Below are 17,002 nucleotides of genomic sequence, written 5' to 3' on the forward strand. Positions count from 1 at the left end.
GAATAAAGACCACACATAAACATACATACAAAATCTATTCTTTGCATCTCCAGAACTTTGGTGCTGTGTGCCATGTAAATCCTTGTTGTCTGCCTTTTGAATTAATTGTTTTTGGTATTGAGGGATCAGTGTATTTCCTAAGTGGGAAATGTCTTCTAGATCCCATGGGAGAGCAGAAGAAAGGGGAGAGATACTTGAAAACAGTCAACTGAAAATGGGAACCATTATGCAGGTCAGAGAAAACAGCCAGCTTAGGATAGGGAAGGCAGTGGATTCACATTATTTCTGTCATTCCTACGTCACTGTTTGAGACCATAGAATATACTTCGTACAGTTTGGAGACATAAAATGAGTGATTGTGAAAGACAAATGAGTGGGAGAGAAAGTGGTGTCTGCGTAGAGGAAGGAAGAGAAGTCTCAGGAAACTCACAAAAACAGATTTTATATGTTTGGGAGCAAAGATGGAAACAGAGTATTACGGGTATCAATCTTCAGAGTCAAGGATAAAGGGCCATGGTTAGAATACAAGTCAAGATCACGACTTGGCAAAAGGGACAAGGTCATCTTGTCCCTCTTCTCAGTCCATTTCTTCTGACTGTTTGGTAAATATACACAAGTCGTTACCTGGCACTCATGGACTTTGCCATCTGGTTTAAATCCTGTGTTACATAGTGTGTCACTTCCCTTTTTCACATGTCCTACTTCGACTCTATACAAAACTACTTGCTCTATTCTGAGCACACAGTCAAGGACAGTGTCTTTCCACATCTTGATACTCTTTTCAGTTCACCAAGTATTTTTTGAGCATCTGCTATGGTCAGGCATGTGCTATATGCTAGAAAAAATGACCTAGAAATTAACATGTCTGAAGTACTTACTAGGAGCCACCTTCCTCTCTCCCATTTAAGGCGTATCACGGGATGTCTCATTACATTACAAATTTAATAAAGTTGAAATCAATATATTAGTCTCATTTGATTGATTGTAAAACAGAGGCTTAGAAGTGTTGGGTAATTTGCCAACCCCACATAACCAGAAAGTGGCTGGGACGGACTTGTATTTATCTGTTGCATTCCACACTGCTTTCATGAATTCCTACTCATGATGATAAGTACAGTTCAAATGAGCCTTCTCAATGAAGCCTTCTCTGATATCTACAATCCCCAACCAACAACGACCTGAGATGTGTCAAACCTCACTTATTATAATTTTAAGATTCCAATTTATGTTATATGTCTTTGTGTATTAACCTTAAAATTTTCAGCAGATTTTGGGTTTCTTGATGAAAAGACCCAACTCTTGTAAAATTGGAAATATTCTTTCTATTGTGGAAAAAATCTAGTTGTTCAAAGAGACTCTCTGAGTAATTTGCTAGATTAGAAAATCTCAACATTCTCTATTTGTCCATTAATGCATAACGAAGTTGTCTATTAAAATGTTAAAAAATGGCATTATTGATAGTTTTCCTAAAGTTTTATTCTTCTTAGTGATTTATATTCTGTTTCAGTTCCTTAATACCAATTAGGTTGTAGAGTGTCAAAGAATTTCTAACACATTCCTAATTTGGAGGCTTTATAGCAGTACTTTGGGAGCTAAAGAAAGCTTACTAGAGAAGTGAGGGAAAAAGTATTAGTCAAATAAAGTCACCAAAATTAAAAACACTAATAATAAAACCCATGTGAATGTATGTAATGTCATGACCAGTTCTAGCACTGTACAGAATTAAAAACTTGAAGTAAGGCAAATGACAATAATCCGGTCAAGGCACTAGTTAAACATTTTAGAACATAAAGATGTTACACCAATCATTAAAAAGTCTTAATTGTATTTTTACAAACTTTTGGAGTTTCTAGCCAAATGAACAGATACAATTAAAATTCTGAAGATGCAGCATCATAAAATGTACAATGGTCATCCCTTTGCAGAGAGTTTCAGACAGTCTGAGTTATTCATCTTGGTACAGAGTTCACAGAACAGAAGTAAATCTGCTCTTTGTTTTTGTAAAAGTAATCATGTTCAGGCAATAATAGCCTGGTTCAAGTTTATCTTTCTTCAGAGGTAAAATTCTAACTTTCAAAAATTTAAGGATTAGTTGGAGAATTGTGCACTTGTGGTTTTATTCTTGAATGTGTTAAAGTCATTCAGGGTCAACAACACTTTGAAACTCCCATGACATTTCTTAAAATCATTGTGGCTATGTGCTTAAATATATAAATACAAACATTCCCAGCAGTTAACTGTGTAGGATGTGTGAAAATTTTGCTCAGTATGAATGCAACAAACAAGGAATTCGGTGTGCTACCCTCCACTAGTGCTAATGACAGTCATGTAGTTAATTCTATACTGCTCTTAATTTTCAACGAACTATGATCATTTAATTTTTTTAACCCTTCCCCAACCCAATAACAATTTTTACTTACCTCACTAATGAAAGATTTGGCTGTAGCAGGATTCATAACAAGGATGGCTCGCCTAAGAGTGTCTCGATAGCGATTCAATTCCTCTATTCTCAAGGTGTCAAAGAGAGTGGTGATCATTTTATTGATGTTGTTTTCTACTTTCTGCAATGCAACATCCATTCCCTGCTGAGACACCTTGTCCAAAAACTCCTGTATTCCACGGATATCTAGGAACATCAAAAGCCCATCAAAATGTGAATTAGAGCAGAGAAGGGAAATAAGAGCTATTTCGCTCACACCAAAAGGCAGTTTATTGTTCAGCATTGTAAGCTATTTAAAACTACTAATTGAGTAGCTGATAGAACTCTCAAATATATTTTAGGCATAGTACAAGTTAATGTGTTTACATAAAAAATGTAGGAATTATTATTATTCTTTAAATGGATTTGTTTCTCTCCATTGAGCACTTTAAATTATCTCACCTCTAAAAAAATCTTAGGACAGAGTAGAGGGAAATAGTTGAAGAGGACTCTCACGTGTCTAAAATAGATGTGAGATAAAGAAAGTACATTTGTTATTTTGCTCAGCATTAAAGAGTGATGTAACTTTAAGTAAAATATGAATATCGGGGGCACCTGGGTGGCTCAGTGTGTTAAAGCCTCTGCCTTCGGCCCAGGTTATGATCCCAGGGTCCTCGGATTGAGCCCCACATCGGGCTCTCTGCTCAGTGGGGAACCTGCTTCCTCCTCTCTCTCTCTGCCTGCCTTTCTGCCTACTTGCGATCTGTCTGTCAAATAAATAAAAATCTTTTTAAAAAATATGAATATCGTTAACGGCAGATGAATCTAAATCAAAATTACTAATGTTTCTCAAAATGGGCAACAACATCATACAGCCAACTGTATGTGGACTAATTGCATTTTAGTTAAAAAAACAGAAAATTGGGGCACCTGGGTGGCTCAGTGGGTTAAGCCGCTGCCTTCGGCTCAGGTCATGATCTCGGGGTCCTGGGATCGAGTCCCACATCGGGCTCTCTGCTCGGCAGGGAGTCTGCTTCCTCCTCTCTCTCTCTGCCTGCCTCTCTGCCTACTTGTAATCTCTCTCTGTCAAGTGAATAAATAAAATCTTTAAAAAAAAAAAACCAGAAAATTATCTCTATTTCATATTTAAATAAAAAGGATAAAATCCAGTCTACATGAAGTGTTTACAGATTGTACTTTGATGTATAGTAAAGTAATAATAAGTGTCTGAAATGTTAAAAATAGTTCTTCCAAGTAAGCATGGGCTGTTTATAGAAGGAGGGATCTGAACATTGAAAAATATGATGATGTATCTGCCACAATATAATCTTAATATAGAAGATTTGCTTTTACTATACAATAAACCATATTTTTCTATATATATCCATGGCATAAAATGTTTAAATGGAAAAAACTGGTGAAAGATAGGAAGTAATTAGGATTGTAGGTTACTTACTATGAATGGACCATATATCAAAAATCCCAATTGTACATAATTACATTCATGTAAAATTTGCCTTTCCAGGGCAATAATTAGTTCATGTGTTTTTCATTATATTACCAATTAAAAGCAATGTATAAGGCCACAGAACAAGAAAACAAATGGTCACAAATTTGGAAGCTATTTGCTCACAATAAAAGTTTGTATTTGCAGAGTTACAAATTAATAAAAAGAACTTTGGTTTCTTTTTATGATTGGCTTTATTTTAAAACAATTCTATAAATAGTATATGTTATCTTGTGAATCTCAAACTCTTAAAATAAATAACTGTATGAATTCTACCCTGTATTTCTTATCCCCGATTATATTAAAAACCAGGATGTCAGAATGATAGCAGCTTAAAAGAACAAAGCTCTCATCTACAGTAGAACAAGAAATGCAAAATCAGGAATAACATATTAATCAGTAATTATGTCCTCATTAAATATCCAAGTCAGAGAGTACCTGAGGGTATAAAATACTCAAGCATGGATTAAACAAAATGTTAGAGACAGGTGGACCTATAACAGGACTATGAACACACTCAACAGGTATTCTTAAACTTTGGTATAAATCAGAATCATCTGTGAATCTGATTAAAAACACAGAAGACTGGGCCCCACCCCGGAACCACTATGTCTTTATAAAAGCAGATCCCTGATTTTGAATGGTAAGTAGTTGCTGTTTCTTTATATTGAAGCACTTAAATGGGCAGCTAAATATAAGACAAACAGTACAAGAACTATCTTGTAATATATTTTGTGACCAAAGCTTAAGGCTCCAGATCATTAACATTCTAGGAAATCTTCTGTTCACAGATATAATATTCTGGTGTAATTTCATATCTTAACTTTAAAAAAAAGAAAAAAAAATATTCCACAAGGTATTTACTGAATACAGATACACAACGCTGTGTGCAAGGAATACAACAGGAACACCCTTCCCCACACTGAGATACACAGTGAGCATGCAAACTAATAAATACAAATCACACTAAGTGCTTGGACGGAAACAATAAGGGTGCTCTGGTAGATAATGATGGGGTGATTATGTATTTTAGTTGGAGATGTATTTTAGTTGTAATACCCAAGGGAGGTTTCTCTAGGAAACTGATACTTAAACGGATCTGAAAGATGAGACGTCATTACCCAGGCAAAGAAGTAAGAAGAGAAGATGACCGCATGGAAAATGTCCCAAGGCAGCGAAGAGTCTATTGCAGGAACCTAAAGGATTCCTGTCTGGGTGCAGCTACGTTACTGAGGGGAGAGTGGAACGAGGCAGACATAAATGGAGAGGGAGGGTCAGATTATGTGGTTCCCAGTAAGACACAGAAAGAAGTTCTGATTTCATCCTAAATCCAATTTTAATCTTCTGAAAGTTTTAAGTGGAGGATCTAAGTGGAAAACAAGCTATACCTTTGCCTCCTTAGTCTGGAACTCTGGTTAACACTGCCTAGATGATGTGACACAAAATTTTCAAAATTTTGTTTTTTGGCCTGTAAATAAGGAAATATTTATTTTATAGATGTCTTCAAAGATCAGATTAATGAGGGTGTCCGTGTGTGTGTATGTGTGCAAAATCCAGTGTAGGGTCTAACACATGGTTGTTCTTATTATTGTTAATAATAGTACATAATAACTTGTTAAGGGACCACCCCTTTCCACACCTATAGAACATAACTGCCTAAAATTTACTGTTGGGTAGCTACCCCAAAATAGCAAGCATAATGTTTTAGACTCTCAGAATGCATGAATTAAATAATAATAGCTTTGCTTGTTTAAGAATAACACTATACACCCAGAATATGTAGAATTGGTCAGTTTAATATGAGAAGAATTTGAATCATGCTATTAGCTGCTCTGTGGAACAGTCACTAAACCAGAGAGTGGACCTCTGGTTTTATTAATTCATGAACATAATTAACCATCACAATTATTCAGCCACCTTATCTGTGTGTCCATTACTTAACAAGAAGTAAAAATTAAAGTCACAGAAACAAAAGAGACAAGAGAGTATGCCTAACTTCAAGGAACTTCCAGGCCTGTGGGTGTGACTAAGTGCTATTTATTAATAACAGAAAGTTAAATAGCAGTTTCAGTTCAGTAATTCTAGTGATTATTAATTCTACTGACCAGATAATTCTATAACAGCGAGGGGTGGAAGCCTCTTTAACTGAGTTATTAAACATAATACTAGGGAAAAAAATGACTTTCTTTCCTGGGCACTATAAAAAAACTTGAAGTAGGCAGAATAGTGATCTTCCAAAGATGCCCAAATCCTAATGCCTGGAACCTATAAGTTATTCAGCAAAGAGGAATTAATGCTCCTGGTAGCATTAAAGTTGTTAATCACCTCACCTGAAGATGGGGAGATATCTTCTATTATTAGGGTGGGTCTAGTGATCATGGAGTCCTTAAAATTAGAAGAAAAAGACAGACAAGAGAGTCAAAGGGAGATCTGACTACTGAAGAATGAATTGGCTTAGAGGAAACTTCAGAGAGATCCAACATTGCTGGCTTTGATGAAAAGGAAAGGGGAACTCCAGCAAAAAAAAAAAAAAAATAAAAAAGGTGGATGTTCTCTAGAAGCTAGTAAAGGCGAGGAAGGTTCTCCCCAAGAATCTCTGGAGAGGAACACGGAATTGCTAATATCTTGATTTTAACGCTTTGAGATCCCATGTCAGACTTCGACCTCCAGAACTGTCACATAATAACCTGTGGTGTTTAAGCCTCTAAATTTGTGGTCATTTGTTATAGCAGCAACAGAAAACTAATATAGAAGTGTACTTTAGTCTAGTCCTTAGTCACTATTTTTCAAATTGTGGTCTACTTAATTTTGGGGGGAATCATCTGGAGAACTTGTTGAAGAAGTTTTCTAAGCCCCACCCCATTCCAATAAAATAAAAACTTTCATGACAAAGCCCAGAGATTTTCTTCAGCTGATGATCCCGAAGAAACAAGTTTGGGAACCAATGCTCCAATTTCTTAACCTTTTTTGTGTCACAGAATCCTCTGAAAAAGCCACAAAGATTATGGATTCTCCCTTTCCCCCAAATATGTACATACCCGAAACATGATGCAGACTACCTAGTCTGATCTGCTTGATTTCCTTATAGGTAGTTACCAGAGAACCTGGATTAGCATATTGTCACTGCTCTTACTGATTTTTTTCTATTCATGCTATACAGGAACGTAAAGCATAGATAGTCACTCATTAACTAACAGTGTGTATTACATTTTATTTAAGCAGAGGAAACTTTTAATAAAAATATTAAAAATATAACAAAAATGAATGCCTTTCCCAGTGATATTTCATTGGTTTCAGTTATTAATTAGTCTAAATCTAGCTGTTCTTCAGGCCTAAGGAAAACCTATGCTGTAGAAAATAGAGTTCCCGGGTAAGTAGACTCTGGAGATAAGGATGGAAGAACAGGAAGCTTGTTGGAGACAGCTCTAAGGAAGCCAGGGAAGGGACCCAGGGAAGGAAGCAAGAGTCAGCAGAGGGGAAGCCGTGGTACAGCTCAGCAGAGCCCTGCCCAGTCCCTGGGAAATGGGATGCCCTCAGAGTTTCCCAAGTTAGGACCAGTGGAAGTAGAAACTTGTTATCAACATGCATGGGTTTTGGTTTTGTGGTTCTCTTCAGCTGAGGGCAATTCCTGGGGAAGGAAGTCAATTGCCAAATGCTCTTAGTAGATGGAGAAGTAAGTGCTTTAGTTTTGAAGGGGGGTTTGGATGGCACAGGACAGAATGCATCCAGCAATTTTCCTTGCATTTATTGTTTTGGTTTTCAGGGTAATTTGACGGTATAAGTAATTTGCCTTTATAAATCACTGTATTTTTCTTTCTTTCTTTTTTTTTTTTTTTTAGATTTTTATTTATTTATTTATTTGACAGACAGAGATCACAAGCAGGCAGAGAGGCAGGCAGGGGTGGGGGGCGGGTAAGCAGGCTCCCTGCTGAGCAGAGAACTTGAGCAGGTCTCAATCCCAGGACCCTGGGATCATGACATGAGCCAAAGGCAGAGGTTTTAACATACTGAGCCACCCAGGCGCCCTTGTGTTTTTCTTTTTTGAAAAAACTTTCTACTATGGAAAACACACTACGTTTGATGTCAGACAATCAGGTTTTGATCCCTTCAACTTGGAATTCGTTAATTTCATAGTTAATGTCTGCTGTTTTTAGCTTCCCAGTGTTTCTTCTCCTTTATTCCAAATAACAAAACCTAATTTTTCACTTAAGAAACAAACCTGGACCCATCCCTTTTGTTCCACATTCTCTATACTGTATTACTGGATGGTCATGTAGCCCAGGAAGATCAATTTGAATTTGCCATGTCCCAGGCCTAAGGCATAGTCACAGGATTCAGAAGAGGACTGAAATTCGATATACGGATCATGAAACAAAAATGATCTCTCTTTTATATCACAAGTTGTAATGATGTCCTTTTAGAATTGCAAGAGCCAGTGTGTCTCGGGAGAAGCTAAGTGAAGCCAAAATGTGAAGTGAAACACATGCAAGACAGCTATTGGACTTCTCAACATGAGTGAATTTAAAAAAAAAAAAAAAATTAAATTTTTTGCTTACTTAGTTTGAAATGAGCTTCTCTTCCTTTTGAGAGAAAGAGTATTGACTAATATAACATCTTTTTATAAACATCTGATAGTTTGGTGATGAAGGTGAAGCCATAATTCCTATCCTTGAAGTATGTCCAGTTGGGGAGAGCAAAGGACAGCCTAAACTGGTAATTATGTTTTAAGGTGATTAATGTCAGTAAAACAAATCCTTTGGAAGCAGAGAATAAGTAGCAACTAACCATACCTTATTACTGAAAAAAAAAAAAAAGTTTGGTTACTGGGTTGTTCTGAAAAAAGGAAATAGGGCTTGTGAAACAAATTTCTAAGCAGTGTGCATTTTTATTATGAAGACTTTATTAACCCAGTCAAAAGTCCCATTTGTTCCTAACTTTCTTCTACTGTCTTTTTTTTATGAAAAAATGAAAAAAAACCCACAAAATCTTGATAAGGGCTATAAGTTGATCTAGGTAACATACTCAGAACTTGATATTCTAGCAGCAGTCAATTTCACTCTCATCTGACTTGTGACTTGTGTAACCTATGGACCACTTCCCACAACTCACCAAGAAGTACTGGCTGATTATAACTTAATTAAATAATTAATTAAATTTCTTTTTTTAAGATTTTATTTATTTAGAGAGAGAGAGAGAGAGTACACGTGTGAGCAGGGGGAGAGGCAGAAGGACAGGGAGAGAGAGAATTTCTAGGAGATTCCACACTGAATACAGAGTAATTGTGTTACCATGTTACTATGTTACACAGAGACAGAGTCTGGCATGGGCTCCATTTCACAACCCTGAGATTATGAGAGCTGAAATCAAGAGTCAGGTGCTTAACTGACTCAGCCACCCAGGCGTCCCATGAAACTTAATTATTTATTTTATTAAATTGTGTAAAATAATGACTTTATTATAATCACTAATGAAAGATTAAATTTAATCTGTATTAAAAGTGGTTTACATGAATGTAGATTAGGATAGAAAAGATTCCAGGCTATATTAGAATATAATGCTGCCTTCGGCTCGGGTCATGATCTCAGGGTCCTGGGATCGAGTCCTGCATCGGGCTCTCTGCTCAGCGGGGAGCCTGCTTCCTCCTCTCTCTCTCTCTCTGCCTGCCTCTCTGCCTACTTGTGATCTCTCTCTGTCAAATAAATAAATAAAATCTTTAAAAAAAAATTAAAAAATTTAAAACGCAACGCATTTCCAAACTGACCTCAAAGCCAATAGTATGATACTCTGTTGTTCACTGCAAACTAGTGATCAGCATCCAAATAGCCGCCTTTTAGAATCAACTCTCTGTTTACTTTGTTTCAAGCACTTTGAAAGGTACTTAGAAGAGAAGTAATTTAGAAAAGGTACTTAGACGAGGAAGACAAAAACAATTCTTGCCCTCAAGGAGTTCACTACCTAAAGCATCTGATGATAACACAGGCCCTATAGTAGATAGAGGAATCTCACTACACTACTCATTTTCCAAACTGTAGTTGCAATTTAAATTTAGTGACATTCTCTGGAATCTATCAAATAGTATTCCTCAGTCTGATCATTATGTTCAAATATTAAGTTGAAAATATTGAATTTGGTAGGAAGAGAGGTTTGTCACTAAGTCTCTGTTAAGTCTGATTTTTTTTTTTTTTGGTCTATTCATCCTTCTTCATTTGAGTAAATTAGGCACATTTAATCATTTTGATCACTTAATGCATTGAAGACCTCGCTTGGAGCAGGAGATTAGCACTACATTCAGCCAATTTTGCTGTTTCTGAAATTATGACAGAAATCTGAGCTTTAAAGTTAATATTTAGAATCTTATGACTTTAGATAAAAAGGAGTATGTCATGCTTTGCTGGATCCATGAGATCATTGAGCTGAACGGCTTTCCCAACATACGAATAGCAAAGCATACTCTACAAAGTGCCTCATTTCCTGAGAAAATAAGTCTTTTCGCCGCTGAGTGATTTAAAAATTTTGGTTTAGGAGAACCCTGACTTTAAAACAGATTCTTGTTTCCACTGAGTATTCCCTTGCCATTTGTGATGTATTTAGAAAATAAGGATAATATGCTGTATTAGATTTTGAGATGACACAGTCCAACAGCAGTGACCCATCACTAAGATTATCTATTTGAGGAGAACTTACTATTTTAGCATTAGATTGTAGTGTTTTAGAATGAGAGTCATCTTTACAGTAATGCTGATCAATAAGGGCATTTGACTAATGAACAAATCCAAAGAAGTACAATATATTGTTTTTACCTACTTGACATAAAGCAAAGGAAATAGTTCAGTAAGATGCTTGGATTAATTATATGCTTATTGATGCACATTGAAGTAAATGAGAGAACTGAAAGTTGGAAAGTGGCCAAATGAGTAATAAACAGCTTTAAGACTGTCTAGAGAGATAGTTAATAATATTATAGTCATTAGACATTTGAAAACACCCTCAGGGTAATTATAAACATTTGCAATCAATTAAGAGGAATGTGTCCATTTTATGGGCCTTGATTAAACGTACATCAAGACGCATGGAACAAATGCTGTTATTCCTTGGAATGCATTCACAAGGATGATCATTCAGTGTTAATTTCAAAGGGCCTTACCATATGGCAATGGAATTGTAGGGAAAGGGTGATGCACTGATGTACTTAAAGGTAGTGCTTAAGTATCTCAGGTCACTGGACTCCATATTGACCTTTAATTTAGAATCATTAAACCAATGTTTTGAGAACGTGGGAGAGCCCATAAGTAACCCACTTGATAATCCTTAGAATTTAGTTTTTTTTCTTTGCTTTTGTGCCTACGGGTGTCAAAAATATATATTTCTATATAGAGAGACAAATATATTTAATTTAATCATTTCCATTTAAAGATATTTTATCAACACCTATTATGCACTTTAAGGTCTCTGATTTTCAGAAATACTCAGTTAACAAATTATCGTAGAAATTTACATAGGGCTAAAAATCCTGTTGTAAAAGAAAAAATACTATCCTGACGTGAAGGATAAAGTCAAAAAGTTCGAGAACATAAAATAAATTTAAGCTAAACCAAAACAAAAACATATTCAAACTAGACTTTAAAAGTGTATGTTTTAAAAGCAATTTTAAGTGTTGAATTATAAAGAGCGAGTATTTATAATTTACGTATTTCAAATAGTTCAATTTAATAATAGTAAACTAAGATTTCAAATTTAATTAACAAAATTAAAATAATCGAATTAATGTTTAAGTAATTATTTTTCTTATAAGCAAGCTTTCCTTCAAACTGGAAAAAGAAGTACAAGTTTCCACATATGTCTATACTTCACCCGGAGGTAATTCACCCATCATGTAATTCAGGTTGGTGATTGAAAGTCCAGCAAGTGCTTGGCCAATTTATTTGATTCAAGGATCAGCCTAGGGCCCAAACAGGGCCTAAGATTTGATATATAGATACATATCTATATGCATGATATGTGATACTCAAACAAAGCAGGAAAAGGGTCTTTCATTAATATAATAATTTGTAAAGATACTCTTTGAGTCACCAATGACATCTATCTTGCCTAAGAATGAAACCAATACATAAGCTGAAGTAGAGATTTGCCTATGGTAAGAGGACGTCTAACTACTTTCAATATGTACATGTCCCCATGTCATTACTGTGGCAAGCAGCTTAGATCCCTGTCATCATATTTTCCCTCCAATTTTCATAACTTGATCTATGTGATAGATCTGTCAATAGATCAAATCCAGTATTGGGCTGTGGGGCCAATATTGTCTTAGGCAATGGAAATTAAAGAACTCAAGTACCTTATTCACTGAAGAGCACTTCAACATTACTGTTTATGTCACTGTAGTAAATCAGTTCTATTCAGTCCTCCCAGGCATCAAAGTCAACTTTCCTCTCATCAATGCTCTCAGAATAGAATCCTCCTTTAAAGAAATATATCTGCTTTCATTCTACTTTAGAACCATCTACTACTATTTTAACTTTCTGGTTTCTGTACATTGTCAGTTCCCTGATTCTGGAAGCTAGCTATTGGCTTATACATTCAACTAATTCCTTGCATAGACCTCTGGTACTACCTGGAGTAGTACTACCTGGGAGTACTACTTGGAGTACTCCCAATTGCTATTAATAAGCCTCCTCAATATCATATTTCACATACTTGACCAAACTTCCTCTTGGAGATTTGGTTGAAATCAAAGCAAATTGAGGATGAAAACTGGAGGGATAGGGCAATATGATGAATGATACAATGAAGATTTAACATATTAAAAAACCAGAAATTATGAAACAAACAAACAAGGTACAAGTTGTGTAGTATTTTGTTTTGCTAAAAAGTGACAGAGGACTTATCCCTCTTTCTAAGGGATAATCTTTCTAATCTTTCTAATCTAATCTTTCTAATCTTAACCCTCTTTTTTTTTTATTGCATTCCTAATGCAGTAAGATAGCATTAGGCTTAATGTATAATCAGTAAATGTATCAGATCATATACAGAGGTACTTAAAAATTAGGTAGATAGGGATAAAGACATTTAGAAAAGTGGAATACTTGAAAAGCACAACACATTGCAAATGGGAAATTGCTCATGTTGAAAATGGTACTTAGGTACCTAGGTAGTAGAATGGTACTTAGGTAGTAGAAGACTAATAAGGGTTCAGGGAGCATAATCATTTTCTTCACTTACTCATAAATGATTTTAAACAAAATGATTATCATTTTATATTATTCCAGAAAATGGATAATTTTGTTCAATATTAGTGTTTAAGTTTCATATCAAGAAAAATTTTCTGACAAGAAACACCCAGTGTCCAAATGTGAAGTAAGCTCCTTCAAAATATAGTAAGTTCTTTCTCACTTGGACTATTCCAAGTGAGAAATTAAATTAAAGATGCTGAAGAAGAGGTCTGCTGAAATTTCTTATTTCCAAATGCCTCTTTAAGGAACAAAGCAGGCTTCATACCTTGCAACAATTCTGATTCCAGGAGTCTTTGATGGGACTCAGGTATTATGATGATTAAAAAGCTCTTGTAGTCATTCTGATTTATTACCAAATTTGGGTTCTAAGAATCCACAAAATGATTCTAAATGATTTTTGTCTATGACTCTACAATCTCTAAATGATCATGATTCAACTATGTTATTTATTTAGTTAGTTAGTTAATTTACAGAGAGGGAGTGGGGCAGGCAGAGAGAAAGGGAATCTTAAGCAGGCTTCACGCCCAGCAGAAAGCCTGATGCAGGGCTGGATCTCACAAACCTGAGATTATGACCTGAGCCAAAATCAAGAGTTGGACTCTTAACAAACTGAGTCACCCAGGAGCCCCCAATTATGCTATTTGAAAGCCCAAATCAATTGCCTAATGATTGATTTTTGCCCCTTCTTCTTTTCTTTTTTCTTTTTTTTCCAATTTATTTATTTTCAGAAAAACAGTATTCATTATTTTTTCACCACACCCAGTGCTCCATGCAAGCTGTGCCCTCTATAATACCCACCACCTGGTACCCCAACCTCCCACCCCTCCGCCACTTCAAACCCCTCAGATTGTTTTTCAGAGTCCATAGTCTCTCATGGTTCACCACCCCTTCCAATTTACCCAAAAGCACATACCCTCCCCAATGTCCATAACCCTACCCCCCTTCTCCCAACCCCCCCTCCCCAGCAACCCACAGTTTGTTTCGTGAGATTAAGAGTCACTTATGGTTTGTCTTCCTCCCTATCCCATCTTGTTTCATGGATTCTTCTCCTACCCACTTAAGCCCCCATGTTGCATCACCACTTCCTCATATCAGGGAGATCATATGATAGTTCTCTTTCTCCGCTTGACTTATTTCGCTAAGCATGATACGCTCTAGTTCCATCCATGTTGTCGCAAATGGCAAGATTTCATTTCTTTTGATGGCTGCATAGTATTCCATTGTGTATATATACCACATCTTCTTTACCCATTCATCTGTTGATGGACCTCTAGGTTCTTTCCATAGTTTGGCTATTGTGGACATTGCTGCTATAAACATTCGGGTGCACGTGCCCCTTTGGCTCACTACGTTTGTATCTTTAGGGTAAATACCCAGTAGTGCAATTGCTGGGTCATAGGGCAGTTCTATTTTCAACATTTTGAGGAACCTCCATGCTGTTTTCCAGAGTGGTTGCATGAGCTTGCATTCCCACCAACAGTGTAGGAGGGTTCCCTTTCTTCTTCAAATATCTAATGGGTTAATATGTCTTCTCATTTTTTTTTTGAGATATAGTTTACATATAATAAAACAAACAGACCTTACATGTATATTTATTATATTCCACTGTAACTACCACTCAAAACAAGATACTGAAAATTTATGTTATCACAGAAGGTTATCTTGTCTTGTCTTCTTTGCTAGACAATCCACTTGTGATCCAGAAATGCAAATAATTTTTAATTTGTGTTAACAGGATTAATTTTGTATGTTATTGGATTTCATATAATTGGAATAATACAGGAGTCCCTGGATGGTTCATTTGGTTAAGGATCTGACACTTCATCTCAGCTCAGATCTGGATCTCAGGGTAGTGAGTTTAAGCCCTGCACTGGGCTCCATGCTGGGTGTGCAGCCTACTTAAAAACAAACAAACAAACAGAATAATAGAGCATGTACCCATTATTCTAGGCTGCTTGCACTCAATGTTGTCATATATTTCAGAAGTTCATTCTTTTTTACTGCTGAATAGTATTCCACTGTACAGGTACAACACAATTTGTTTCACTGATTTAAAAATGATGAGCATGTGGGTTGTTTTCAGGTTGAGACAGAATGAATAATTCTTATATGAAAATTCGAAAATAAGTATTTGTGTTGATATGCATTGTCATTTTTCATGGAAATTGCCTGGGAGTGAAATGGGTAAGTCATATGGTAGATGCATATTTAATATTGTGACAAACTGCCGAGCAGCTTTCCTAAGTGATTGTACACTTTTACATACATCCAGCAAAGAATGAGTGTTCCAGTTGTGCCACATTCTTGCTTCCAAGTAATACTGACCTTCAGCCAACCTAATGGGTACGGACTGGCATCTCATTTTATTTTGCTTTTACCTATGGACTAAAAATAGAGCACTTCTTATATTTATTGGGCATATATATATTTTCTTATATGAATTACCTGCACAAGCCTTTTCCACTTTTTAATTGTATATTTTTGTTGGTCTCATATTGTTGCATTGTAGGAATCATTTTTCTTTTTAATTCTCTGAGCTTTTTACATATCCTATGTATTTATATAAGCCTCTTAGATATATGTAATGGGATATATTCCCCTGCTTGTAATTTGTCTACTTATTTTCTTACTGGTGTCTGTTAATGAGTAGATATTATGAATTTTGGTGAAGTCCAAATTATTATTTTAGTTTCAATTTTTTGATGCGCCTAAGAAATCTCCACATGTCACAAAGTCACAAGGACATTATCTTGTGTTTTCTTCTAAAAAGATTAATAATTCTAGCTTTTAGTTTAGGTTTATGATTAATCCTGATTTTTTTATGGTGTGAGATAGGAGTCAAGGTTTTTTATTTTTTTCTTTACCTTTTTTCTTCCTTTTTTGTATATATACCCAGTGGTTTCAGTACTTTTTTTTTTTTTAAGATTTTATTTATTTGACACAGAGAGAGGGAGATCACAAGTAGGCAGAGAGGGAGCAGGCTTCCTGCTGAGCAGAGAGCCTGATGTGGGGCTCGATCCCAGGACCCTGAGATCATGACCTGAGCCGAAGGCAGAGGCTTTAATCCACTGAGGCACCCAGGTGCCCCTGTTTCAGTACTCTTAAAAGCACTTCTCCACTGAATTGACTTGGCATGTTGGTCAATAACAAACTGGCTGAGTGCAAATGAATAGACTTCTGAACCCTAATGTGATCTTTTTGTTAATCCTAGGCCGATATGAAATGAGCCTTGAAATCAGGTAAAGCATTTAATCCAGTTTTATGATTTTTCAATATTGTGACCATACGATATCTTTAGACATCTATATAAATTTTGAAATCAGCTTACCAATTTCCTCAAAAGAGCCCACAGATTTTTGATTGGGATTACATTGAATCTGTAAACTGATTTATTGAGAATGGGTATCTTCATGATATTAAATTTTCTAAGCCATCAACCAATATTTTTTTGGGCAAATTTTGTATTTTCCAGTGTGAATGTCCTGCAACATTAATTTTGTCGATTTCTCCTGAGGCACTGCAAATTTTCACAATTTTGTTTATTTCACTTTCAGATTTTTTACCGCTATTATATAATTATTTTCAAATATTCATCTTTAGTCTATAAACTTGCTAAACTAACTTAAAATTTTTGCAGGATTTTTTTGAGATTTCACAGGATTCTCTATGTATATAATTGTGTGTTGATAAAAAGAAATTTTTATTTCTTCCTCTCCAAACTGTATGACTATTAATTTTTATTTCTTGCTTTATTTCCGTGGTTGGAACTTCCAGTAAAACATTTTTTTTTTCCATAACGAAGTCCCTCAGTGATATCTTTTCTTTTATTTCTGGTATTGGTAAATT

At 35.6% G+C, this 17,002-nt stretch overlaps 1 protein-coding gene across 1 annotated transcript in view; it reads right to left on the reverse strand.

The window, feature by feature from the left end:
* GRID2 (glutamate ionotropic receptor delta type subunit 2) overlaps positions 1–17,002 on the reverse strand; it is a 1,460,772-nt gene that overhangs the window by 639,389 nt on the left and 804,381 nt on the right. Inside the window, exon 4 of the mRNA XM_044224485.1 lies at positions 2,421–2,626. Coding sequence (XP_044080420.1) covers positions 2,421–2,626 — 206 coding nt within the window. The remainder of the gene's footprint in view (positions 1–2,420; positions 2,627–17,002) is intronic.

The sequence above is a fragment of the Neovison vison genome, chromosome 11, assembly GCF_020171115.1.
Source record: "Neovison vison isolate M4711 chromosome 11, ASM_NN_V1, whole genome shotgun sequence".
NCBI lineage: Eukaryota > Metazoa > Chordata > Mammalia > Carnivora > Mustelidae > Neogale > Neogale vison.